This window comes from Camellia sinensis, chromosome 6 (assembly GCF_055761805.1).
Source record: "Camellia sinensis isolate YWXY chromosome 6, ASM5576180v1, whole genome shotgun sequence".
Classification (NCBI taxonomy): domain Eukaryota; kingdom Viridiplantae; phylum Streptophyta; class Magnoliopsida; order Ericales; family Theaceae; genus Camellia; species Camellia sinensis.
In genome coordinates this window covers 146,160,292-146,187,770 of record NC_138966.1, presented here as the reverse complement: position 1 = coordinate 146,187,770, position 27,479 = coordinate 146,160,292, and the positions used below count along the sequence as shown (strand labels likewise).

General features: G+C 34.0%; 2 protein-coding genes across 2 annotated transcripts; one reads left to right on the top strand and one right to left on the bottom strand.

Moving 5' to 3' along the window:
• Positions 1 to 5,556: 5,556 nt before the first annotated feature.
• LOC114319961 (protein FAR1-RELATED SEQUENCE 5) lies at positions 5,557 to 14,780 on the top strand. The gene is made up of 4 exons (XM_028267041.2): positions 5,557 to 5,720; positions 7,867 to 8,283; positions 12,865 to 13,082; positions 14,336 to 14,780. The coding sequence occupies exons 2-3, from the start codon at positions 7,873 to 7,875 to the stop codon at positions 13,066 to 13,068; spliced, it is 615 nt and encodes a 204-aa protein (XP_028122842.2). The 5' UTR covers positions 5,557 to 5,720; positions 7,867 to 7,872; the 3' UTR covers positions 13,069 to 13,082; positions 14,336 to 14,780.
• Positions 14,781 to 15,897: 1,117 nt separating this feature from the next.
• Positions 15,898 to 24,335, bottom strand: LOC114272080 (structural maintenance of chromosomes-like protein, putative (DUF3531)). The gene is made up of 8 exons (XM_082875041.1): positions 23,896 to 24,335; positions 23,683 to 23,770; positions 22,578 to 22,663; positions 20,301 to 20,379; positions 20,123 to 20,182; positions 17,211 to 17,332; positions 17,045 to 17,116; positions 15,898 to 16,473 (listed from the first exon to the last, which is right to left on the bottom strand). The coding sequence occupies exons 1-8, from the start codon at positions 24,255 to 24,257 to the stop codon at positions 16,371 to 16,373; spliced, it is 972 nt and encodes a 323-aa protein (XP_082731167.1). The 5' UTR covers positions 24,258 to 24,335; the 3' UTR covers positions 15,898 to 16,370.
• Between the last annotated feature and the right edge of the window lie 3,144 nt (positions 24,336 to 27,479).

The window sequence follows — 27,479 nt, the reverse complement described above, 5'->3', positions numbered from 1 at the left end:
ACCATGTGTGGTGCATAACGGGCAAGTTCAGTGAATTTCGTCTCGTATTCTGCGACGACATTGTGCCCTGCTTCAGTTGTTCAAATTCAGTCACTTTTCTATCCCTGACACACTGAGGGAAGTACTTTTCAAAGAAGGACTCCTTGAACTGAGCCCAAGTCATAACAGTGTTTGTCTCACGGATTAACATCCACCACCTTCTAGCTTCTTCTTGTAAGGTGAAGGTAGCTAACAGTACTTTATTCGCTTCAGAGCACGGAAACACTTCGAATAATTTTTCTGTTTCCAGAACCCAAGCTTCAGCTTTTAATGGTTCAAGGCCTCCCTGAAAGGATGGCGGTTTCATTTTGCTGAACTTCTGGGTCAAAGCAATTATGTCCCCATCATTCACATTCGCATTAAGTTCCGGCTGTACCGGAGGAGGAGGAGGCTGTTGGTTCTGTTGCTCAAGTCTAGCAGTTATCAGTTCTATCATTCTTTCCATTCTTTCCATTCTTGCCTCGGTAGACGAGGACTCGGGTTCATTTGCATTGTCCATTTCACTATAACAGTTATAACAATTGTAACATAAACAGTTGCATATTTAAACAGTTATCACATTAACATGTATTCAGTCATAACATAACCACACACTTATCATGCTCATGAGATGCCCTAATCACTTTTCTAGGACACCCTATAGCTCATTTGGACACGTGTGTGCGGTATAACTCGTGGTAACTATCGCTCTGATACCACTCTGTCACGACCCAAACCCGGCCCTATGGGTTTAGCACCGTAACCGGCCAGTAATCCGAGATTACCGAATGCCTGCTTAACAGTAATACAGTAAAACAGAGTACAGGGCCTAGCGGAAGCCAATACAGTAAATAAATAGTGTCCATTGAGCTGTGACAGTCTGTATGCCAAAAAGACTTTTCACACATTATACATAAACAGTACAGAACAGTATACACAATATTCACATCCATTCAACTAGGGACTCAACCCTAGATAACAGTACAGAAAACATTCCGTCTGTACAAAACAGTACGGTCTATACAAAGCTAACAGTCACACAGTACAGGGACCTAATCCCTGTATAACAGTACAGTAAACAGTCAGTCTATACAGAACAGTTAGACAGTACAGAAGACAGGCGGGGGAAAACAAACAAAACACCCCTAAGCCATAGCATGGCAACTCGGAACCTCGCAGTGAGGCACAAAGGCTGGCTTGACAAAACTGGAGTTACCCTGACGCTCCTAGCTCCGATCTGGTGCCTGTACACCTACATATATATATGAGCAGTGAGCTAAAGCCCAGTGAATAACACAATATGTAAAGAGGTTAAGAATGAATGTCCTTACAGTATGAAAACAGTTCATTTCAATCAGTCATTCAGTTGTTCAGTACAGTAAACAGTCATATGTGGTACATCCATTAGCACAACAGTAACAGTAGGTCTTAAAAGACCGAACAGTAATGATGGCCATCAGTCAGTAAACAGTAGTGGTTCCACGAGGGAACCGACAGAGAATTCTGTCGCAGTAACAGTAAACAGTAGGTGCTAAGGATGCCACAATACAGTTCAGAATATAGGACATACATTCATTCAGTAAACAATATCAGTTCAGTAAACAGTTCAGTTCAGTATTCGGAAGATAATCATTTGAACATATCTTTACACAATTGTTACTCACAGAGTTCTGGGCTACAGTATGCTAGAGCGTGTCTCCCCAGTTGCCAACCCTACACAGTTCACAGGTTGAACACACTAAGCTACACAGTTGGGAAATCTCATAACTTAATCCCTAATTTGCCTTGGTGTGTTCTACAATGATATCCTCATCTAAATGTCTTAAACTAGGCCTAAGAATGCTTAGGATGGGATGAGGATGCAAAAATACACTTAGAAAATATTTTGCAAAGTTTGCTGAAAATAGGAGCTTCGCTCGAGCGAGACTCTCTCCGCTCGAGCGTAAGTCCAAAATCAAAGGCTTCGCTCGAGCGAGGAATCCTTCGCTCGAGCGGTCTGCAAAAACAGTAAAAATACTGGATGCTGTGATTTTACGCGCGATCATCGCTCGATGGTCGCTCGAGCGGAGCCCTGGACAAAGGTGCTCGCTCGAGCGGGGAATCCTTCGCTCGAGCGAGGAAGCCAAATCTGGAATTTCCAGATTTGCCTCCCAAGCTCAAACCAAGCATTCAACCACTCCAAACTCGACCTCTTGGGCCCAAATTCTGGAAAACATCATTAAATTCAATGTATAACAAGTTTCAAAGCTCAATTTGTGAATTCAAGCCCCAAAGGTGAGTCAATTAAAACCACATTCAAACCCATTTTCAAGAATATGAAGAACATGCAACATGCAAGGATTTAAACCAAATCAAAGCTTCAAAGCTTGATCAAAAGAGCTCATTCTTTTCAAAACAAGATGAAAACATGGTCTACTCCTACAACATGGACATGCATGTAACCATTTACCATGAATTCAACTCAAAACTCATTAATTCAACCATGCATGCAAGAAATGAGCTTCAATTCACCATTAATGACCCAAATCATGACTTAGTTCTACAATGAAGCATGAACCATGCAAGAACTAGTTCAATAGCATCAATAAGAAGATAAGATCCTTACCTAGAGCTTGAATTAGAAGACTAGGAGCTCAAATATGCAATCTATACTTCAATTCCTCAAACAATTCCAAGCAATTCAAGATGAAAACCAACTCCTCAAGTCTCTCTCTCTCTAAGGTCGGTTGAGGCAAGAAGAGGAGAAGAAATGTTTGGTTTGATCACATACGTGGAGTGTAAAAGGCTCAAGTGTGTGTGTTTGAGATAGTGGCCCACTCAATGGCAAAACGGTAATTAAGTCCAACTCTTCAATTGGCTTATTTTAATCTAATTTAATCACACCTAATCAGTTTTCCGATAATTATACCATAAAATCACATTAAATATAAGGGTCACGGAACATCAATCGGTTTCTAGTTCGGCCGCCGATAAGGCCTTCAATTAGCAGTTTAAACATATAAATATGAACAGATAATCAGACAATCAAACAGATAGAATGCAATTAATTAACATATACTCAGTCAATTCAGTTTCCAGTTTCAGTCAGTCAGTTCAGTACTTTTAATCAGTTCAATTATCAGTCAGTTATCAGTCATTATCCGTTTCGTTTAACAGTAATCGGTGATTATCGGTAATCAATTAGTCCTTAATCAGTAAACGGTATGAGGGTTGTTACAGATAATTTATCCAGGACCAAACACCTAGTTCTACTCAGTACATGACCAGTGACCGGCCTCACCCACCTCACCTAAACACAAACGCTTATCCAGGCTATTGGTTCAAGTTATAGGCAAGGTCCACTCGATTGATGTACAGAGCATCCCATGTCATTTAGCCAGACAAATCAACACTGACTACACATAACAACTTCACAGAATTTATCAAACGACTAGAATAATCAAACGCATCAATGAGAATGATTTCACAGAATTTAACATATGACCAAGATAATCAAGAAGAGTACAAATGAGAAGTAATTAAAATAAACACTTTTTGCAAAGAGATTTAGAATAAACATATTGTATACCACCCGAATTGCTTCAAAACAGTTCCATGACCACTTGATGCAAAATCCCTCAAACACCAATACTTTAATCATTTGTTATATCACCATAAATCTCCAAAGATTGTGGATCGAAAAGGTACGTAAAGTTTAATAAAATCTACAACTCTCCTCTTCAATAAAATGCTAACTCTCACTCTAAATACTCTTAATCTAAACTCTAAATTCTTAATCTAAACTCTAAATTTTTATAATTTAAGAGAGAACAATATGAGAGAGAGATATGGATAGACTAAGAAGAAGAATGGAAAGAAGTTGAGAGAATGAGTTCCAATTTATAGGCAAAACAAAGAGTAGCCTCCAAGTAAAGTTCGAGAGAAAGAAAGATAGTTGATTTGTAGGCAAAGAAAAGTTGTTTGGAGGAAAAGAACCTTTGCCTAGAGAGAAAGAAAAAAATAAATAAATAAAAGAGAAGAATAATGATAATAATGAAACGGAGATAAAAATAAAACAAATAGAAAAAATAAGTTAGGTTCTCATCTAAAAATTTCACCACCAAACCACCACCAATATCTCTAACTAAAATATTAATACCTCAAAAATATAGGATTTCACACGTAAAATCCGTAATCCGATCCGGTCCAATCAAATTCGGTAGGTTTGGATTGATTTTTTGAATCCGTTATTCGGTTTCGGATTAAAAAATTAAAAATCCGTAGTCCACAGATTGGTTTCGGATTGAACCCCATGATTTCGGATTGGAACCGATCCAGACCAGATATAAATAGCTTATATTTGTATTGTACACCCTCTCACATAGTATCTTCTCTTATTCTATATAAAACCTAAACCCGCATAGTATATTCTTTTATTACTTTTATTTGTTGGTTTTTAGCTTTAATTTGTAACGGTTTAAATACTTATATGGAACTAATTTTTTTATGATTGTTGAAATTCTAGAACAGTATATTGCCATTATGAAAAAATATGTTTTTTTTTGTGAAACTAATATGATATTATATTTATATTTTTATGAAATTAAAATGTTTTATATTTTTTTTTTGTTATTTAGTTATATGAATACTTGGCCCTAAAGCGATCTAATCTGTGTTTAAATAGATTAGTTAGAGCATCTACATCAAACTAGCTAAAATCATTTTTCAGCTAAACTAGTGATAATGTTCATCAAAAATGAACATCCATCAGTCTCACTATAGTATCTCGCTAATTAATGATTGTTACATTATCTCATTACAACAAGTGAGATACTTTTCATCGCTACAACACAAAGATTAGTGTTATCGGATGTTCGCCCTGGACGACGGCCATTTTTTATTTATTTTTTTTGCATTTTTTAAGAATTATTTGATTGGTAACTCATCAATTTAATAAAAAGAGAAAGAATTACAAACACAATAAGAAAATAATATTTTAATAAGATTAAATTAGAACAGAGAATTTCATACAGTACTAAAAAGGTGACTAGCTAAAATAATAAAAGAATTTTTTGAGCTATAATTTGACTAAAAATTTAAAGAGACTAGTGTGAATGCTCTTAAGATAAATTCCACGATTTAAACGAATTTGATTGTTTTAATTTTTTAAAAATCATAAATACTCCCTCCATTCTAAAATATTAGTCCCTTATTCTATTTTTCATTATCCCAAAATATTAGTCTCTCTTCAAAAATCAAGTACAAAAATAATGTAAATTTCCTATTTTGCCCTTCTTTTAAATTAATAAATAATATAAAAAATACAATTATGACATTGATATTCCTAAAAAATATACTATCAAAAGGGTAATTTTAAAAAATTAATTTTTTTTAAATGTAATAATTGTACTATTAAAAAAAATTAAATTCTTTAAAAAGACCATTATTTTAGGATGGAGGTAGTAACAAATTGATACCGATTTTATTGCAATCCAGACCATATTCACCTGCAGTGGTAGTCTCTTTATTTCGCCGTACGATGGAGGCACGTGTAGTTCCGAACTTCCAAGTCGTCCCCTCTTTCGAATGAAAACCGTGAGAACTTTGCAAATCAAATATCCATCTCATCTCACATCACAGCTCTCAAATTTAAGTCTCAAAGCTTCACTCCGACAATTCAACTCCAAATCAACCCTCGAAACCCACTCAGAGCTTCAATTTCAGTAACTGTCTTTCTCTATCTACATGTGTATATATATGATGTGTTATATGTATGCAATTTGTTTTTGAAGATCAACACGACATTTCTGTGATTGGAACCCTAAAATTCAACCAATTCGAGCTGTTTGATCTGCATTTGGTTTAAATTTTTAGAAATTTTGATCGACTTTATATTTTTTTGTCAATTCAGGGCTTTGGGCATGGGAAATTAACTGTGCATTTCTTTCAGGCAGTGCGAAATTGCTTTGTTCTTTTTCTTTATTAGTTTAAGATCTAGTTGGTTGCTAAGAAAATGTGAATTTTGAATCACATATTTATGAAGCACCCCTGAGATTATTTTTAAGTAGAAGCAACAGATAGAAAGGTGGTAACAAACAATTTTACTGTCACTGAGCCTTACACAACCTTTTGGCTTAATTTCGTTGATATTTAATTTTGTGGGAGCAAATCAATTAATTAAAATGCTTTTAATTTTTAATTTTTTTGTATTTTCATGATGGGTTACATTACATGGGTAAATCAAATTTGTTTATTTCATCCTTCTTTTGGTTGTGCTTTTTGGGACAAAATTCAACTATTCCAAAGCACTGACAAATTTGATTAAAGAAATTGGAGAAAAATGCATTGCAATGACACTCACTAACAATTTCTTTATGTTGACTGAATATGTTCAATAAATGAGATTAAACCTATGTTATACGGACTCTTCAAAATAAATCAAATGCCCGTGTCGGAGACCTCACACTCGGGCACGGATATGAGATATGTGTCGGATGCATTTCATTGGACACTTCTTATATAATTGTATTTAACACTATTATTATATATGCACATATTGTTTATTGTCACTTTGTGCATTATGCCAAAGGTTAGGTGTGCACTCAATCTTTTCCCTCCCAAACACACATTAATGTGTACTAATTGGGCGTTATTTTTTTTTTTATATTGTTTATTGTATAATTGTTATAAATGCCTTTTTGACACTGTAAATTACATATAATACCATTTTATATCACTTACTTGATTAAAAATATAAAAATATTACTTTTTTTTTTGCCAAGTCTACTTACCCTTGAATTTATGGTTTGATGAGTCCGACCTCTAGATACATACCCATACCCGACACTGATACCCAAGTTCATGTAACATAAGATTAAACTAAGGTAAGCACTGGTCTTGGTGACCTAATTTTTATTGATTTGTATAAATATATGAACCTCAGATTTGTTATATGAATTCAATTTTTACTTTGTACCGTGACTAATGTTAGGAATTAACCCTTCCTATCCAAGATAGGTGAGACACGAAATAACAAATAAGGAAGAAAAAACGAATCAAACAAATCACGCACGCAAGAACACAAGGATTTGCATGGTTTACCCCAGAATAGGGTTACGTCCACGGCTGCTACAGTTTTCACTATGATCAGAAAAAATAAAACTCTCTTAACCTAAAAGAGGCACCTCTTAACCTAAAAGAGGCACTCCCTGGACCCCCCTCCCCCTTGGGGTGAGGCACCCCCAAACCCCCCATTGGACCCAATGTTTGAGTGAACAGTACTTATCAGGGTCTACCAACCCAACAACTAATCCACATTACATTCAAAATTCTATCTCGTTGCTACTGATGATGTTGAGCTATATAAACAAACTCATGGTTAGGCCAAAGCCAAATGCTTAGTAGTATATTTTACTGTTGTGCTAGATGATTGCATCGTTTCTACATTTTATGATTTTTCGTCATGGAAATTTTCCCTTTTCGATCAGTTTTGCATGTCTTTGCTGCCTGTTTATATATATATATATATATATATATATATATATATATATATATATATATATATATATAAAATGGGGAAAAAAAAAAGTTGTTTGGTGCTTTGCACAAAATTAACTGGCTAGTGGTTGACACAGGCAACTCTGGTATAATTTAATGTTATTTATAGTTATCTTTTCGTTGATGTTGTTGTATCCCAGTTATATTTATCTGAAATTAGGAGCCACTCTTCTCTTAATCTTGATTTACAAATTGTTATTTTAACCATATCAATTTAAAAAAACTACATTATGTACAATAGTTTTCATTTTTCATTTCCTTTTTTGGTAAAGATTTCTTAACTGTTAATGTTGAGTGTCAGTGGATGGGCAGACCCAAATGGATGATGAAGCTGGGAGAATTGAAACTTCTATGGGAGGGGAACTAAGTTCATGTGAATCTCATAGAAATCAAGAACCATATGAGGGGATGCTATTTGACTCGGAAGAAGCTGCAAGAACATTCTATGATGAATATGCCACTAGGGTTGGATTTGTAACTCGTGTTTTATCTTCCCGAAAGTCAGAGCGTGATGGGTCAATTATTTCACGGGGACTTGGATGTCGATCAAGTCCTGAAAATCAAAAATCAGAGAGAGTTACACTCCAAAAGCGAGACAGGCGACGAGAAGGTTGTACGGCAATGATTTTAGTGAAAAGAGAGAAACCTGGAAGGTGGGTTGTCAGAAAATTTGTGAGGGACCACAATCATCCTCTGGTTGTTTCATTGCCAAATAGACGTCCAACTCATGTGAGTTTCCAACACCTTTCGTAACTACGTACCACATAAAGTTTTTAATGTTTATTCTTTTGATTATTGTTTATTTCAATGTAAAATTTTCAGTAGTTAGTTATTGTGTGTAGAGTTTAGCTCTATCTTTTCCATTTTTTTTGTTTTTTTGATTTGAGATAAATTGACATGCTATCCTGTTATTTACTTTGTTTTCTGTCCATTCTTGTCCATGTCATGATGTAAAGGCTTTACCAAAGGCTTCATCTAGTTTTTGGTCCACAAGTGATAGGGTTTGATGCACTGAATATGCATCTTTTCTACATCTTTAACCAGAAGTTTAACTTTTGCAAAAACAGGAAAGAAATACTTCAATTGAAAGGAAGGAATCTTAGAAGGAAGACCATAATCAACCCAAAATGGAAATAAAAAAGAGATTGTAGAGATTTAGAACCCATGCAAACTACTATGCAAAGTTCATGTTATATTTTGTTGTTCTCTTCTTGAATCAAGCCTCTAGTTTTGCAGGAATTCTTCTTTGTCATAAAACAATTAAGGGTCTATAGATAAATCAGTGATTTCACAGGGAAGAGCAACATAAGTCACAACCTTAAGGATCGGAGGTGCTCCGTCTCAACGGGATGATTTTTTAGCTCAATTTGTTTTCCTTAGACTTGAGAACAATACAGATGTTATTAAGTTCTCTCAAGTTTCAACAAAAAAAAAATATATATTTGATCGGCGAAAGTCAGTAGTTAATTATTAGATTAGCACTTGAGGCTGACTCCCACCCTCTCCCTGCAACCACTCAAGTCTTGCCTCTCATTCCACTCCTAAGAGTAAAACCCAATACCTCTCTTGGTGGCCAAAGGCCTAGCCACACAGGCTATAACCCCTTGGTTTCCCAAGTCCCAACATACTAAGTTGTAAGAATGAAAATAAATGTACTCAAACCTTTTTTTTTCTCGTGAAACCATTTTTTGCTTGATTATTGGATTCCCTGGAGACAACCATCCATTTGATTGAACTTGACAACTCATTGGAGGAGGGTGCAAAAAGACACCATATAACTTGAGAGAAAGAGAGAGAGGGAGGGAGGGAGACGTTTAGATCTCATCTTGAACGTCTAACTACGAATCGCAGACACCTCTCTGGAGGTCCCGTACTATGCGTCCCATTTTAAATTTTTTTTATTGAAATAGCATATTTAAGATTGATGAATTTGATGAAAATAAATATTTAAGATAGAAAAAAATATAATATTAAAAAATGTGACAATAAATATATAAAATTTTATGCTTTGCACGTGTCTTTGGTGTGTTGTGTCCTAATATTTTTTTGAAAATTTGTGTGTTTGCGTGGCCTTGTCATGTCACACGTTTGTGTCCGTACTTCGTAGGTACCGAGGGTGTGAGCTATCTTTAGAATTAATATGAGTTGCCCCTTTTGAATCCCATACATGAAAATGCAAGCTTTCAGAACCCAAAGTGCTACAACGTATGTGTGAGCCACCTCTTGAACCCCACCAGGACCAAAGTGTTGTATTAAGTACAAACCACTTATTGAACCTCATGTATGTACCTCTAAAAAGCCCAATGGATATGGGAAGTGGTCTACTTGCATCCAATTAGCCATTCATCAAATTATGGCCAAGGTTTTAAGCAATATTTTGAAAATCGAACCGGACTAGCAGGTTCAATAGGTTGACCCATCGACTAATCTAAACTCCGGCTCGGATAAACCCTTGAACCCTCTTTAGTTCGAAAACCAACTTATTTTTGTTAAATTGGTGAATCCTACGGTTGAACTGGCCGAACTAAAAGGAGCAATGCGCTTGCTCCCATTGTTCTAGAAATAACAAAAATCAAATATTATTTTTGGAGGCTCGAAACCGAGATATCTTACATGTTAGCCCATTGCTATACCACTAAACATCACAAAACCTGGTTAATCAACAATGAAAATATATTGTATATTTATCTTAAAATATAAAATTAATTTAAATAAATATATCTTGATACCTATATTTTTGTGTAATTATAATTTTAAATAATTTATGAGGTAATTATGATGTCACACTTTGATTCTAGTTGACCTGGTAGTTGAACCAATGACCCTTGACCTGGTCCTTTTTTTTGTTTGATCAGTGCTTCGGGTTTTAAGTAATGGTGTTGGCTACCATAACGGTAAGTCAGTAATGAAGTGTAACGATCGTAGCATAATTATGGCGGCAACCAAAACCATATATTTTTTAATTCTTTACACAACTTTAGGAACACACACCGATACACATGTTTTTATTTTAGAATTGCATTTAGTGAGGTTCGAAATAGTTTTTAGTGGAATTTGTTTGGTTTTTAACTATGATCCATTATATATATATTAGTTTTTATACTAGTTTTAAGTTGCTATAGGGTTTTTTTGTTTCCTTTTGTTGCATGCGGCAGTGCTACATCCCCACAATTTTCTCCCACAAAAGCACTCCTTCACAGATTCTTACCTGTAAGAGTTCACTCACTTACTCTATAGCGGTAAACTCTTACCGGTTAGAGTTTGTGAAGGGGTGCTTTTGTGGGAGAAATTTGTGGGGATGGATCATTTTCCTTGTTGCATGTATTTAACTGTCTTTAATTTACTAATTGCACATAACTTTTCACTTGTTAAGGAAAAAAAATGAAGTATGTTTAATATTAAAAATGATAGCCTCATAAACATATGTTCATCATACAAATTGTAAACATACTAATGTAAAAGTACATAACATGATATCCAAGCTTTGTTCAACAAATCTAACCTAAAACCAAATAGATGTAAGTTAATAATCAAGGAATAAAGTGAGAAAGTAATGAAAGTTTGGAACAAAAAAGAAAAGGAAAGCAAGCTTAACCTTGATAGCAACTCAAGTCTTGTAGAACTTAAAGATTGGACACTCAAAGCATGTAGATCTAAGATTTAGCATAACCTGTGTTTTTTTTTTCCATTTTTTTTTTTTATCTTCATCATTTTAACAACTAGAAAAAATTGTGGGAAAATGGTTGTATATACTATAGAAAATAGAAGCGGAATGATCATAATGGCTATAACGGCGCTGTAAAAGCCGTTACGGTCTTTATGTAATGGTGGTGGCTGTTATGGCTATGACTTTCTGGCACACCGATATAACAGCCTTTTAATGGGTGGTGGTAACCACCGAAATTGTTGTGTAACAGTTGTTGCCAATTTTTAAAACCATGATAACGGCGTGTTTTAGCTTATATTTTCTGTACTTGTATTCCATATATGTTTAGTTCTTGTTATTAATGCTGAGTGCTGACACATATTGATGTTATCTATGCCTAATTCATGATCCTGATATTTTGTTGTTCACTGAGTTATTTAGCTCATTCCATTATTCTCTAACCATTTTAGGTATTAAAGCTTGGTGGAATTGAAGTGATTTGCATGTGTTATACTAAAAGAGACATAATTAAGCTTAATGAAGATTTCATAATTGTATCTTGGTAATTCATGTAGAGTATTGTCTAGTGTATTTTAGTGGCATGTATCAAAGTGATATATAGGTTCTTGTAACATGCAAGTAGGTGTGTTGCTGATAGCATTGTTGGGAATGGGATGAGAAACCTAGGCACTTGCTCTATTTCTTCTTTTACAGGTTTCAGGATAATCTTCTGCTAATATTATTATTGTGACCTAATTGATCGAGATATATATGGGCACTGTAGTTAAGTCTAGGCCTTTTAGAAAATGCTACTGATGAATGCCATAGGAGAAAGTCAAGAGAAAAGTGAAAAGAAGAGGGCCATAGCCCTACACAATGGGCACAACCTTAATCTCAATATCAATAATCCAAAGCTAACTGTTACAATGCAAAACCTAACATTTATAGGGCTGAAAACTCTAATTCAAAATAGGAAACTAAATCCTACTATTATTAGACACTTATTTTTTACTTAATAAGAAACTAAATATCAGTAAGATCTTAATTATAACTATAAATAAACATAAATATTACAATTTATTAAATTACAAATAAAATCTCCAACCAAGATCAGTGCGTGCCCATTCGGCATCAGCTACTGGCCGATCACAAGGGTGGATTCCTAAAGGTGCAGGGTCTGGGTCATGCCAAAGAGGCCTCTTGCCGCCACCAGACTCGAAGCCCGCCTCTCCCTTGGATATGAACTGAAACCACCCACCTATGTTGAAGCCTCCCTCAGCAAACCGCACAGCCACCCGAGGTCGACCACCCTCAACAGTACAGCTGTTATCAGACCTCTACCTCTTTGAATCAACGAAAAACCATCATCTATTGCTCCTCCAATGTCAGTATGATTGAGATTTTTCCACCCAACACAAACAATAACCCTCCTTTCCACCATTTCTAGGCATCAACAATAGTAATAATTCTACTAATGTAATGTAACGTAACACGTCCTGATTGTTTGAAACACCAGGATTGGCAACATGCTCAATTTGATAAAATGATGTTTCCCTAATGTTGTGTTGAGTCCGTTTATATGTCATCGTAGTGATTTATGCTTGAAATTTCTAATCAATTAAATGTAACTTTTCTATTATCTGCTTGTGCAATTCTTTTTGTAGGATGAGAAAGATAAGAAAATTCAGGAACTGACTGCAGAATTGCGGGTTAAGAAACGACTCAGTGGAGCATATCGTGACCAGCTACTTTCTCTCATGAAAGATGTCGAAAACCACAATGAACATCTATCAACAAAAGTCCAAGTTGTTCGTAACAACCTCAAAGAACTTGAAGCTAAAAGGAAGGAGCTTTTACTCCATAGATAGCCCGATCATGTAGAGTAAGTACCTTTATGACGTTTCTTCTTCAAATTAGCTAGTCGTGCATGTTCATTCATCCTTAATTTTGTAGTCCCTATTAATCTCCTAAACTTTTTTAGTATGGAATTGATGCTTAATTAAAGTTTGGCATGCCTTTACAAATATACAAGGGAAATAAGGCTATACTATGAAATGGAGCATCTTTTAACCTTTTACCATAGATCAGTTCTAGGATTTCACTTGACTAAGTTGTTGCCCCCTTTTGCAATTATTGGTGATGATGCCTTCTCTTTCCTTTCATGCCACATTCAGGGCGATTTTTTATAGATAATCTTTTCTTAGATTTATTTCTAGTTGATTTAGATTTTTTCTTCGTTCTTTTTTTTTTTTCCTGATGAGTAATGTAAGTCGCTACCAAAAAAATAAATTAACTAATTAAACAATTAAACCTTAATAGATTGAGGAAAAGCCACACCTTTGATGTCCTTCGCTATAACTAATCTACCAATCATTGTCGGCATCCTAACCATTTTAACTTGACCCGTCACCTAAAGAATCAGCAACGCTCTAGCTTGTATGTATGACACATTGTAGCAGAATACGACGGCAATATATCACGGTATTGTTGATATCTCATTGTGATATTGTAATTATGGAGAAGCACAAATTTACATATATTTTTCAATCTGTGTATTTTGCAATTGCTGAGAAATAAGTTGCATTATGTGCTTCTGAATAACTTGTTTTATGTTTTAAAAAGTAGTGTATAAATTTTAATTGATTTCAATATTGGAAAATGCGAAGAACTTGGCTTAAAAGGATTCAAAGACTATTTGACATGCTTCTACTTCGTAATATAGTTTCCAAATTCCAAAATACGCATCATTCTTAATTCCTCACTTCACCAGTTCTTAATATTCAAGAACATAAATTGCAATATAAAGTGGAGCAGTACCAAGAAGCAGAATAATTTTTTTTTTTTAAATTTTAAATAATAATAACTTAATGCTTGAGTGACTAATAAAATTGCTTCTTCTTCACTTACGATGAAAAAAAGAAAAAACCACCTATTCTGCCTTGATACGAGTATGCGATGCTATACAATCCAGAGTAAAGTTGCACGGTTTCAGCCGTGCTTGTCAGTTTTTCATTGTGCATGCATGCCCTCTCTCTCTCCCTCTCTCTCTCTCTGAACAGCCCATGTTTCTCTATTAGACCTCAATTTTGATGGAATTACTTGCCACTTACCATATACCTGTCTCATGGTTTGCAGTGATACTGAACTTCTAACATTTTCATCTGAATGACGAAAAGGAAGCGGTGGCAGAGCCAGAATGATAGTTGTAGTTATGTAAGAAGCATTGGAAAAGCTGCTGCAGAGTGGAAAGAGTTACATTGGCTGCGGTTTCGTGACGTCAAAGCCCATGAGGTCATGGTTTGTCTTTTAAATTGGTTCTAGAAATATAACCAAAGGACAGTTAGGGTTTCAGAACATTTAATTAGGGGATGACAATTTGGCTTAAGTTTGTAGTTAATACATTGAGTCCTACAAAATTTAAGATGGAATCTTCAGGATTGTTTGTGTAGGTTCCATAAAAATTGATGTAGGTTGTCTCATATTCTAAGGCAATGAGGCATTTTTTTTTTTTTTTGAACTGTTGTACTTCTTAGTTAAACACCAATTGACATAAATGCTTTGGGGGTCATAGTTGGATGTATTTTCAATGATTTCGTGGTTATTTTTGTCATATTTAAGTAGATGGGATCGCGCTTATTCACCTGTACCTCTACCTGTACGGGCTTATTCTAAATTATACCAAAATTAATTGAAGGATGTGTAAACAGATGAAACCATATAGTTTTAAATTCTTTAGAAATATCACTGTTTTTTAAAATTCTTTTGCTTTTTCTGAATCCCATTTTTGGTTCTAGAAAATTGAGTTCATTTTTCAGAAAATTAAATGTTTTGTTTTTCGTATTTTTTTGTGTTTAGTGAATTTTTTTTTTAATATTTATACAATTTTTGATTTTTTAGATACATCTAATCTAAATAAATATGTTTAAAAATTATAATATTTGTGAAATTTTTTTTAAACCAAATACAAAAAATATATTAAAAAAATAAAAATTTAATACATTCTCATATTTTGTTGTAATTAATGAATTTTTAAAATATTTTTGTATAAATTTTTACTTTTTAAGTATATTAAGATTAAGTGCCGTTTTGAGAACCCTAATAAAAAGCCGTGTTTTCAGCCGAGGCAAAAAACGCTGAAGTGTGAAAAAAACACTAAAGACACCATTTGTGAAGGCGTACAAAAACACTGTAGACACCATTTGGGAAGATGTAAAAACACAACTCGGCCATTTATCAAACTACCCTTAAGTAGATCTAAATTTTTTTTTAAAATGATTAAAATTAGTTTTAATTTGTATTTTTTAAATTTTTAGTGAATTTTTGTAATATTTTAATTAATTTTTTTTAGATTTTAGATCCAATTAATTTAAACATGTTTAAAAAGTACAAATTTTGTGAAACTTTTTTTAACAAATTCATTAAATACATTTTGATTAAATATTTAAATAAAATTGTACAAATTTTATACTTTTTGAACAGATTTAAAAAAATTATTAAAACGTTCAAAAAAACTAAAAATTTAAAATATAAATTAAAAACTCAAAAAAATATTTTTTAAAACTCCAAATCAAACAGAGTAAGTGGCAGTTTGGATTGGGTTGTTCAAGCCCCTAACGTCCATAGTTGTGGCAATTGGGATTCATAGAAATGAAACTCACTTTGAAAATATTATCCACCAGCCAGCGGAGTATTTGGTCTTCTGATCAACTGGGCAATAGGATTCATTACTCATAATTTTTAAGCCTCTTCATCTAATAATCCAATCAATACCCCTCCATCAAATTCACAAAGAAATTGCTGTTGTCCCAAAAAACTTGAAAGAGAAATTTCACATTAACCTATCGTCCCAAAAACGTGAAAAAAAAAAAAACCTTAATTGAACCTCACTTGAATGTAACTTTAAAATCCATACATGAAGGTAGGCACTGTGTCGATCCAAGTGTGATTCTCTGCTCTTCTATATCCTTAGAAATGATCAATTTGATGTTGAAAATCGGGATGTGAAGCTGCCTCTAGAGTATCATGCCAACTCTACGTCTCGCTTTCTTGTTTCTGAACTGTCGTTGATGTTGAAATTTCATGCAGACTATGGTGTATCCCATCCCAGTTGTACTTTTGTGCATTATATGCTTTGGAAATTAATCGATAAGTATTCAAATTCTGTCTCATTTCAGATCTTAAAATACTTGTATCCATAGTCGGGGCTCGTCATCCCTTCTTCCCAATCACCCATTCGCTGACCACCAAAAACAACCTGTTGAATGCCCAAATATCTGCCAGAAAACCAAAAAGAAAAAGGGTGGTGAAGTTTAATTCATAGCTTTACATGTGCAAATGGAGATTGAAGGGACAATGGCAACTCCAACTAATATGGATTTCGATTTGTCAAAAAAAAAAACCACCGTTGGTCCCTCTAGTTTGAGCGAAATTTCACTTTGGTTCTCTTTGTTTCAATTGGAACTTAGTTTCAGTTTTGTTGCAATATGATCCCTCTACTGCTTATTGTTCAAATTTTGACAGAAAAAATACAATGTGCAAAACTAGAAGAATCAAAAGTGGAATTCAAACAGAACTACAAAGGCCACCAATGTAAATATATATATATATATATATTATACTAGTGGTCCTTGTAATTTCATTTTAATTCTATTTTGGTCCCTTTAATATTGCATACAGTCTTTTTCCATCCAAAATGTTAACAACACATGACGGAAGGACAACATTGCAACAAAACTAGAAGTGTGAGATTCAAATTAAACTATAGGAACTAAAGTAACACTCCCCTTAAACTACGGGGACTAATAGTTAATTTACCCCCAAAAAATATATATTGGAAAGGCTTACTCTGAGCTCAGCAAAGTCAGGCAGTTGAGGAGCACATCAATGGCAAAGAAATCGGATGTACCAAGGTCTACCCTGTTGTATATATAATCCGTATTAGTAAGCTTGTCTGTGAAAGAAATGCCAGGGAAGAATATCATGTAGTTATCAGCAAAGAATCCAAAATTACCAAACACGGCCCCAGTTGTCCTGAAACTCGACATCACTAATGTCATGAAATGATGATGGCATCACTTTAAAACCCTTATCTGCATCATAGAGAGGATTTTGCACCATTGCTGCATTTGCCAACTGCAATGCAAACAATAATATCAGGTTCCTTAATTTTGTTTGCACTAATAAAAGCCTACCTACTAAAACCAAAACCATAATTTACAATGAAAACATAATCACCACACTTCCAATCGGCATCAGCCAAAATGCAATTCTAACTCAGTATTTGGGCAGTGTGTAATGCACACACCATCACAGTCTATGCCATATTCTAATATAAAATGAATCTTGTGCTTAGAGGCTATGGCACCGATCATTCTAGTGATGCCATGTGTGAAAATATTATGGCATAACGGCCTTGTTTGTTTTCCGGGTGAAGAAATAAAACATGAAAATATTTCTTTGGTAACTCTGACCGTATGCAGATACCACATGGAGCATATGCCCACCTTTCTGATGTCATCTGGGAAACTGAACGAAAGCATTCTCAATTTAGACAAGTCAAATTGTTAAAACTTGATGGTTGTACACATTAATGTTTTCTACACTACAAACAATTACATACTTGGCATAAAGCACATTTCTTCTTTATTCAAATTACTTGGGGTGTATTTCACCAAACAAGCATGATTGAAAGTAGCTGACTAATCTTAAAGGAATTCCAGAAGAAGTGTATTTTCAGTATTGCACACAACATTTTGTCATGCATTATCAGTTTTTTTTTTTTTTTTGATCAGCAACAGACAAGAAAATTTTATTAAGGCACAAGGCCAAGAGGATGAGGTATCCTCAAACAGGAAAAAGGAATTAATTTTGATATGTAAATAACTCTATAATTGATGGAATTAAGCATGAAAAGAGCCAATATTGCAACCAACTTCCCAAACTTCCTAAATCATGCCAAAGTTCTGGAGATACAGACAGGCACTCACCATGTGGTGGAAGAACCCCTGCTTATACTTGGTTTTAAAAATAACAGTGTGTAAGCAATGTGAGTGAGGTCGGTTGTGGACCTCTAGGAAGATGGCAGGCACTTCAATGATTGGGAATTGCAGGAGACAGATCAGAAGAGAACCATTGAAACCATAGAGGGAGAGAGGATGGCAGTGAGTGAGAGACCCTTGTCAGTGGAGTAGAAGAAGATGATTAGAGTTGTGTGTCCTATTTACAAGCATGGATACCCCTTTATATAAGGTCCAAAACCGTTGGAGGCTAGCTCACCTACGAACTGGTGGTAGACTTCCCTTGGCCTGACAGAGCGGAGGTATCAGGTCTACTACGTCCCATGATTCAGACCTTGGTGGTCATATCATGGGAATTTCAGAGTTGGGTATAATACCTTGGATGGTGTATCATGACATGACGTAAGTGGTAGGCATAATTATCAAAAAAAAAAAAAAGTGGTAGGCATGATACCTTGCCCAAGTGGAAGCGGCCGAGCATTACTCCACTCCTTGGATGCCTTATGGGAATAAGCATGAGGGGCCATGGCTTGGCCAGAGCTCATCCTAGCCAAGCTGTAGAGTGCCGAGCCACGGCACTGTCGAGCAGGCATACTTTGACTCATCACTATGTGCTTTGACCTGCAGATAGGGCGCCAAGCAGCTAGTGGATGGAGTTACCATACTTGGTGGCTGATATACCCCCGCTTAGGCCAAGCACATAAACCGCAATGTGGCACCCCTGAGGGCTTGCCAAGTGGAGAGGGTGAAGAACCTGACATGGGAGATGGCGTAGCACCCATGGGCCCCCCCAGAGCTATACAATAATACAACTCTGGTCTCAAACATTGAAGAAATCATCTGTTATTGCCGGTGCTGCTCGGCCTTGTTTGTCAATAGGCTAAAATAGCCAAAAAATCAAAAAGTTACTTTAAGTTATCACATCACTCTCTTTATTTTTTGCACATCTTTTTATAAAAAACTAAAAGGATAACTAAAATAGCCAATTCCCAAACGATACGTAAATATCACTCTTCTCAGACGACCACTTACAACAGCAAATATACAGCTACACAAGGTTAAACAATACAGAATCTGTTTGATGAGGCCCTAAGAAAGTTCCCACATAAAGACCAAATCAGTTAGGCGAGCATTTTACCTCACTAACAACCAGAATGGACATGTGCTTCCCCTCAAAAAACGAGCATTCCCCTCTTCCCATTTTCCTCAAACTAGAATCAGTTAAAATACAAATCATCATTTGTGGAAATTTGTCACCACCAGTGGCTTCCAAACTTTTATCTTCTTTTTTCTTTTTTTTTTCTTTTTCTTTTTTTTTAAAAAAAATAAATAGCTACCTTAACTTTACTGACCAAAAATAAAAAAATAATAATAAAAATAACTTCCTTTAATTTTCAGTAGAACATAGCATATCTTGCAATTCTTGTTCTAATAGTGCAGCTTCTTCCTCCAATCATTTATTATATTGGGAATTTTAATTGAAGATAAAATTTCTTATTGGGCAAAAGAAAGAAAGTACAGTGAACATTTGACATAGAAACTTGAAACCACCATAGCCTGCCTGCCTGATAACTACCAAAACCACAAGACATGAAACAACGTCAACTTATTTATTTTTATTTTTTTTATAAATAAAGATTTATTACAACGGGCATCAAGAAGATGCCAAACCAATGCCAAAGGGGCCCCAGAATGGGAAAAGACACCTAACCAATCAAAACATCTACAAAATCCAGGAAAGCAAATGAGTCCCGAAACACCCTCCTAGACACCCAACTTATATAGAACCTCAAGAAATCTACTCTCTAACCGATGTCAACTTATCAAAGACAACACGCCCAAACATAAGCATAGCAACCAAACAGTTGAGAGTGAAAAGATGAGACTTTAAGAATCATGACCAAACCTGCAGATTAGAAGAATTAAAGGCACCCAAGCGCCCCATGGCATACCATGACTGAATAACCTGGCATATCACTCAAATTGTGTTAAATTACCATCAAAACTTAGGTGTTAAAAACAATAAAACAAGAACCAAAACTGGTAGCAAGAAGCAGAAGAGAAAGGAGAAAAGATCTACGTACACTACCAAGAAGGTCAACATCCCGATCAGATGGTGATCCATATAATTCAAACCATATGTAGGAGTCAACGGGATTGAAGCTGTGCAGAAACAATGAAACAAACATGATCAAAATCTTCAATATATAAACATATATTGACCAACAGGGAGCTATCGGTTAAAATGGTTGTGAGTTCAAACATTGGGGCAGCCACTGTGGGCAAATAATGCTGAAGGTCACATCTATACCCAATCTAACTGTCCCGGACCCCATCCAATGAGGAGTATATTGGGTGTATGTTTTTTTCCTTTATGTAACACATTGGCTCGAAGACATGGATGGAAAACATGAACCAAACTCATATGCATAACTCATGCTCATCAATTTAAACTTAAGGTTCTATATCAAGTCAATTTATACAAATCTATGTATTGTTTATTTGAACTTAATATATACTGTAAAATTTTAATTAGCTCACAAAATAACAGTAACAGGAAAAGAAGAAGATTACGTGCGGCTACAGTTGGTCCACGGATATAGAAATATAAGATGGGCACAACAAATTCCATGTATGACTCTAGAACTTCGTCCAAATTCCAAAGTTTGCACGTGATTTATATCAGAACCTGATTGGGATTTGCATTAGGTGCTTTGCTGAATAATAGAGCAATTGGACTTCTATGGATTCAATTCAGGCGACTCATTGCAAAAGATTTGCATATGAACTCTACCTTGAGTTTGCAGCTAAATTGAGGATCAGATGGAGTAACTGTCTCATTTGAGTTCATTCTTTAATAAAATGTGAGCTGGCCATTTATTATAAAAAACAGGGAGAACTCCCAGAAATTTCTCTAGCCATGTGTTCTGTTGGTTTTGACATCTCCTAATGTCCTTGAAAAAGTTGCAAGCATAAAAAGTGTTTGTGGACTTCTTTTTTTCCAGATTTGCACAAGTGCTCATAGCCTGGTCATCAAACAACTTCAAACACAAGTTGCCTTCTAAATATCAAATTTAATTCAAATATGCTAACTAAATATCAAATTTAATTCAAATATGCTAACCTGGTTGGGACCTAAATCTAGCAACTTCAAGTCCATTCAGTCAGATATATTCAATTTGTTCTTTCATTGGATGATGGACCTTGAACAGAGCTAATTTGAGTTCTGTGCAAAATGTGTGCACTCTAGGGATGTGAATTCATAATTAGGTAGCATTCTTAGACTGGTAATGCAAAGGGCTGGAAGACAAATCATCTTCTTTGGGGGTATTAATAATCAAACAAACGAAAAGACATCTAATACAGCAAAAGAATGCTAGTTTTTCATACCTCCTTTGAATTACAGGGAGAGTGAGAAGAAAAAACTAAAAATAATAATAAAATCCCTCATAGACAGAGCTCAAACATATAGAAGAGTTCATATATTAATCTAGTCTTTTCAAGCGGCATATAACATTATGCACCTAGTTGTATCAATATGGCACACATATAATTGAGAGACCTAGTACCAGTGAGAAAATCTTGATTTTGGACTTGGGGGTTGTTTGATTATTGATAGCCCCACTAACCCAGATTATTTGTAGTAGAAGTTCTATTATCTGAGTTTGTTAAGTAAATTAAGCATTATTATATATAAAATGAAACTAACTAAAAAAAATTAAATTTTAAGTCGAAGAACTCACTCATTATAAATGCTGGAAATATCAACGGAATATGCTTTTAAATTTAAATATTAATTAAAAATAAAACATAGTTCTTGGAGGTAGTGGCACTACTTATTTACTAAATACAATTTTTTAACACTTTTTTTTAAGTTTTACCAAATAGCTCCCTCTTTCTTTTTTTTTTTGGACAGTGCCAAATAGCTCCTTGCTTGCTTTCAATACCAAAGCCAATCAACGACTATAGAATTAAGCAATCACGGTTTTCTCCCCTTTTTTATATTTAAAATTTAAATTTCCCCATTTCATACGTACAAATACGACAAACAATAAAATGCAGTTGTGAGGGATCTGTGTACCATTGTGGCCACATACTATCCAAGTACCATATACGGTATGCATTTCAATTCATAGCCCATATTTATTGTATTTTATTCATGGATCAACCAACTGATGCATAACATATTTGGATCAACAATCTGAAAACAAACTAAGCAAGACATAATTATCTCAAATGATACTTCAAACAAATTTAGCATCTTAATAGGGAAAACTACTTCATCTTAATTTGATAAATATTCATGTAAACGATTTCCTTGAAAGAGAAAGAGGTATAAAAATATGTAAAAGTAAACTTACTCCCTAAAGCTGACTTTGAAAGCAAGGACGGAACCCGTTTTGGACTTGCGAAAATCTCGACCCTTCTTTCGAACCCTTTCTTCAACCTATTAAAAGTTAAACGAGCACATTATAGATTTTTCACACAACACAATACATAGATGAGTCTGTGCTTCAACTTCATGATAACTGTTTTGCAATTTATGGGTAGTTCTTGAAAATGCTCATGTCACATAGAGTTCAATCCGACTGCTATTTAAGCTCACAAAATCATGCCATCTCAACATAACGGAAGGCATTCTTACCCACTATCTATCGAACACATTTAGTAGGAAAAATTGTAACACATCAGAAAGCTACATCAAGTTCTAAGCATCCGACTTAAACATTGTTTCTTAAACTTTCATAAAGCTTTTTAACTATCCAATACATAAATTCTTCTTTGCTCAAAAATATAAAAGTTGATTGGCTAAATTGGACTTGTGATACACAGCCCAGTCTTCATATATTAAGATGCTGTTAATGTACTGTGGCCCTAATAAACAGAACAATATAAAATGACAGTTAAAAAAGGACACTCAGACTATAAGTCCAGTTTCAAAACTTTTGGGGCAATAACTCCAAGTCACTTGTCTATCCACGCCACCTATATGTCTAAGTGTCATCTATCTATCTGTCCACGTATCACCTCTCTACCCACCTAATATATCTATTTGTCCACCTAATCTGTCCATTTGTCCATATCACCACGACCACTTGTCACCGCTGCTGGCAACTTTTCTGGCATCTGACGGTGGTTCAGTGGGTAAAAATGAAAAAAAACAAAAAAAAAACTTCCTTCAAAACAATAATTTATACCTCACCAAACAATTTCATTAGCCATATCCTTATCTCAATAGAATATCAATCCTTAGGCCTCGTTTGGCATAACCTATATAATCCATCTTTTTATCTTTTTTCCATCACATCACCTATCTATTTTTCTGCACATCTTTTCGTAAAAAGACAAAAAGTACACTTTTTTAGAACACCCCAAACCAACCCTAAATACCTATCTCTATAGAAATGAACTTATCACCAATTATCCCAAAAAAAAAAAAAAAGGCGAGAGTGGAGGAGGCGTTACCCTTTGCTTCATGAGTTCAGGGTTCCCAATGCTATCACCAAGAACACTTCGAAGCTCTTCATCGTTTTTGCAAGCATCTTCCAACACTCTACACAAAACGCAATTAAATTAAAACACACACACCAAGCAATCATACGATAACCAACACTCAGATTTCAAACAATATAATCAAAAAAACAAAAACAATAAAAGGGGGGGGGGGCAAAAAAATACTTGGCCCAAGCAGGATAGTTGTGGAGACGATCGAATTCACGCTTCCTCTTCTCCTCTCGAATCCTGAGCAGTCTCCGTCCTCTCGCAGTTGTTCCAGACCCTTTCGCAGCTATTTCATTGGAATTTCCATCGTCTTCTTCCCCAAATTTGTCATTTGAGTGCGATTTTGTTGCTGATGCAGAGATTAGAAGATGATGTGCAGATGAAAAACTCGGTCTGTAGATGGAAGAGGGAAATGCTAGAATCTGAGCTGATGAGAGAGGTGGATTCGAAGAGAACAAGGGTTTCCATGGCGTTGAGGAGGTTTGGGAGTGATGAAGACAAAGACGAAGACGCAGTGGAGTGTTTCCACAACAGTACATTATTGTAAAAAAATACAAGTCTGTGTATGGTACGTTTGGGATGATTATATATTTTTTTATTTTTTATAAAAATAAATATGTAAATAAATAGGGGTGGTGTGATTTAAATAATTATATTTATTTAGTTTATGTCAAATAATATCTAAATATTGGGTAAATTACAAATATGAATTGTTGATTTTAAATATTTTTTATCATAATTTTTATTTAATGAAATTAATTAAATAAATTAAATTTTTAATTACTTTTCTTATGTAATATTTGAATCGTCTAAATTATTAATTTAAATATATATTTTTAATATCATTAAAAATTATGAATTATTAAATTATTTAAAAATTTAAAATAACAAGATGTAACTTTTAAATTAAAAAGACAAACAAATAATTAAATTTAAAATTTAATTTTATATTTAAAAATATGAAAAAATATATATTTGTATTAAACAATATTAAAGTCGGATTTTAGATTTTATTTTATTTTATTTTTAAATGGACTCAAGAAAAAAGGATAAGTGCAATCCAAACTTAAAAAATTACTTCAAATAACTATGTAATACGGATCAAACTTGAGCATGTTCAAATTCAGTCCATGTATAGGAAAATTAGTCTAAGATCCCTCTCTCATTTTTAATAATGGAAAAGATCTATAATATTATTTTATGATGTCTAAGGTCCCTCAACCCCCGACACCCATATATTACAGAGAAATTTGGTCCCTCAAATCAAACAGTCTCTCCCTCTCTCACTACTCTTCTCTCTTCGACGAACTCCATCTCTATTGCCGGAGTTCATCGTCGCCATTGTCTTCTTCAACTCTCTCTCCTCCGTCAAACGAAACTCAAAGCATCCCGGAAGAGGAAGAGCAATGAAGAAAATGCTAGTCTCCAGTGGCGCCGCCATTAGTCTCTGAATTTCTTTACTGAATTGAAACAATTCAACCTTGTTTCTTCAGTTTTCTCTCCGCAATTCGCGGATCTAATTTCAGTACCAAAAATTCACATGGAAATCCGCCGAAGATTGACGAGGATCTTCATAGTCGTCACCATCAAGGCCAATGATGGAAGTGATCTTCACAACAGTAGTCATGTTGATTCATCAAATAATTGGATATCCAGCAAAGCTGTTGTTATCGTTCTGTTAATACGTGTTATTCTTACAACTCTAGCATTTATTGCTTCTATTAGAGTATGTCTTGCGAGTGTTGGCTGATAATATAGTTTGTATAATCTAATCTAGGAACATAGAATACACAAATTGCATCTTGACATCATTGATTGAACTATTTTTGGGACAAACGTGATCTCAGTTTACTAAATCACTAAAAATCTGTAATTTATTGTAGGGTGTATTTACAAGGCTTCATTTTTATTCAAAAGCAAAAGAGAAGTAATAATCATAAGCAAACCAGAGAATTTGGGAAAGATGAGGAATGAAGTTAGAAAAGAAGAGAGAACTGCAATTTTCTCTAGTTTGATCAATTTTCTCTAGTTGAGTCAAAACACAATTTTTTTCTGGCATGTTTAAATTTTATCTGCCTTGAATAATTTTCTATGTGATTTTCATTTTTTTCTGGATTTCTCTGGTTTGAATTCAGAGAAATTCTAGAATTTCTCTGGAAAATAAGATAGAATTGGAATTTTCTCTAGATAAGTCAAAAAATAAATTTCTTTGGCATGTTTAATTTTCTTTAGATTTCTCTAGTTTAGAATTTCTCTGAAAGAGAAGAGAGAACTACAATTTTCTCTGGTTGAGACAAAACACAATTTTCTTTGCCTTGAATAATTTTCTCTGTGATGTTAGAATCCCGTGACAAAATGGGACAAAAGAGAATTTTTCAAGTGCATTTTGTTGAGTGATAGAAGTTAGAATCCTGTTATTGAAGTATGATCAGTATTAGTTGTGAGTCATTTTTTAAAAAATGTGAATTAGATTGTCATAATGTCCGTATTTACCTCCACAATTGGTACTAATTTTCGAGTTGTAGGTTGCAAAATTTTAAACTCAGAGAAATTTCAATTTTCTCTGGTTTGAAACCACCACTCAAACCACCACTGCACTCATCAAAGGCAGCGGTAGAGATATCAAAGATGAATTGTGGGAAAAGAGTACTAAAAGCTTGAAGAGATTTGTAAACCAGAGAAAATAGTGAAGAGATTTGAATAATAATGAAGCCTTGTGAATTTTTCTCTGGATTACCCTTGAATTTTCTTTAAATTTGACAAATTTCTCTGAATTACCCTTGAATTTTCTCTGAATTTGGCAATTTTCTCTGGATTATTCTTAAATTTTCTCTAGATTTGGTAATTTTCTCTAGATCGAATTTTTTCTGGATCAATATTGAGGGATCTTAGACATTATGAAAATATTGAATGTCCTTATAGTATAAAATTTTAATACTAGGGACCTTAAAAAAATTTCCATTATTATTATTATTATTATATTGCTGCCCGTCTTTAGCCTATTTTGAGAAATAAATTAAAAAAATTTATTTTTATTTTTTATTTTTTTATTTTTTTAAAATGTTAAAAAAATAGAAAAATAATCAGCTTGTTTGGTTTTAGTTTCCAGAAAATACTTTTCAGAAAATTTTACTTTTTTATTTTTTGTATTTTTTTGTTTTCAATGAAATCTTCTAATATTTTAAGCAATTTTTTAAATTTTTAGACACATCTAACATAAATACACTTAAAAAGCATAATATTTGCAAAAAAAAAAAAAAAAAACTTTAAAAAATTCACTAAGTATAAAAAATCTTTTAAAAAATAGAAAAATTCAGTATATTTTTTGCATTTTTATGTATTTATTAATTTTTTAAAATATTTTTTCACAAATATTTTACTATTTAAATATATCTAAGTAAGGTACATCTAAAAAAGTAAAAAAAAAAAAAAAAAAACTCAAAATTTTAAAAATATTTACTAAAAATAAAAAAATAAGAAAAACAAAAAATTCAATTTTTAAAAAACTGAAACAACACATTAAATATAGTTTTAAAAAAATTAAAAAAAAAATTAACTGTTAACCCTCTAAAACATGCCTTTGTTTCCTTTGTTTTTAGCAGTATTACCATCTAAAAAAAAAGAAAAAGTTAGTCTAAAGTCCCTCTCTCACTTTTAATAGTGTATAAGATCCACAATATTATTTTATGATATCTAAAATCCCTCAATTTGACACTCTCAAATCAAACTTCTTTCTCTCTCTGTCTTTCTTATTTCAACTC

Coding starts and splice junctions, on each gene's coding strand:
- LOC114272080 (XM_082875041.1), bottom strand. CDS start 24,257: ATGTACTGTTGTGGAAACACTCCACTGCGTCTTCGTCTTTGTCTTCAT. Junction 17,333..20,122: donor TTAATTCTTCTAATCTGCAG/GTTTGGTCATGA, acceptor TTTGCATTGCAG/TTGGCAAATGCAGCAATGGT. Junction 17,117..17,210: donor GACAACTGGGGCCGTGTTTG/GTAATTTTGGAT, acceptor TATATACAACAG/GGTAGACCTTGGTACATCCG.
- LOC114319961 (XM_028267041.2), top strand. CDS start 7,873: ATGGATGATGAAGCTGGGAGAATTGAAACTTCTATGGGAGGGGAACTA. Junction 8,284..12,864: donor CAAATAGACGTCCAACTCAT/GTGAGTTTCCAA, acceptor TTCTTTTTGTAG/GATGAGAAAGATAAGAAAAT.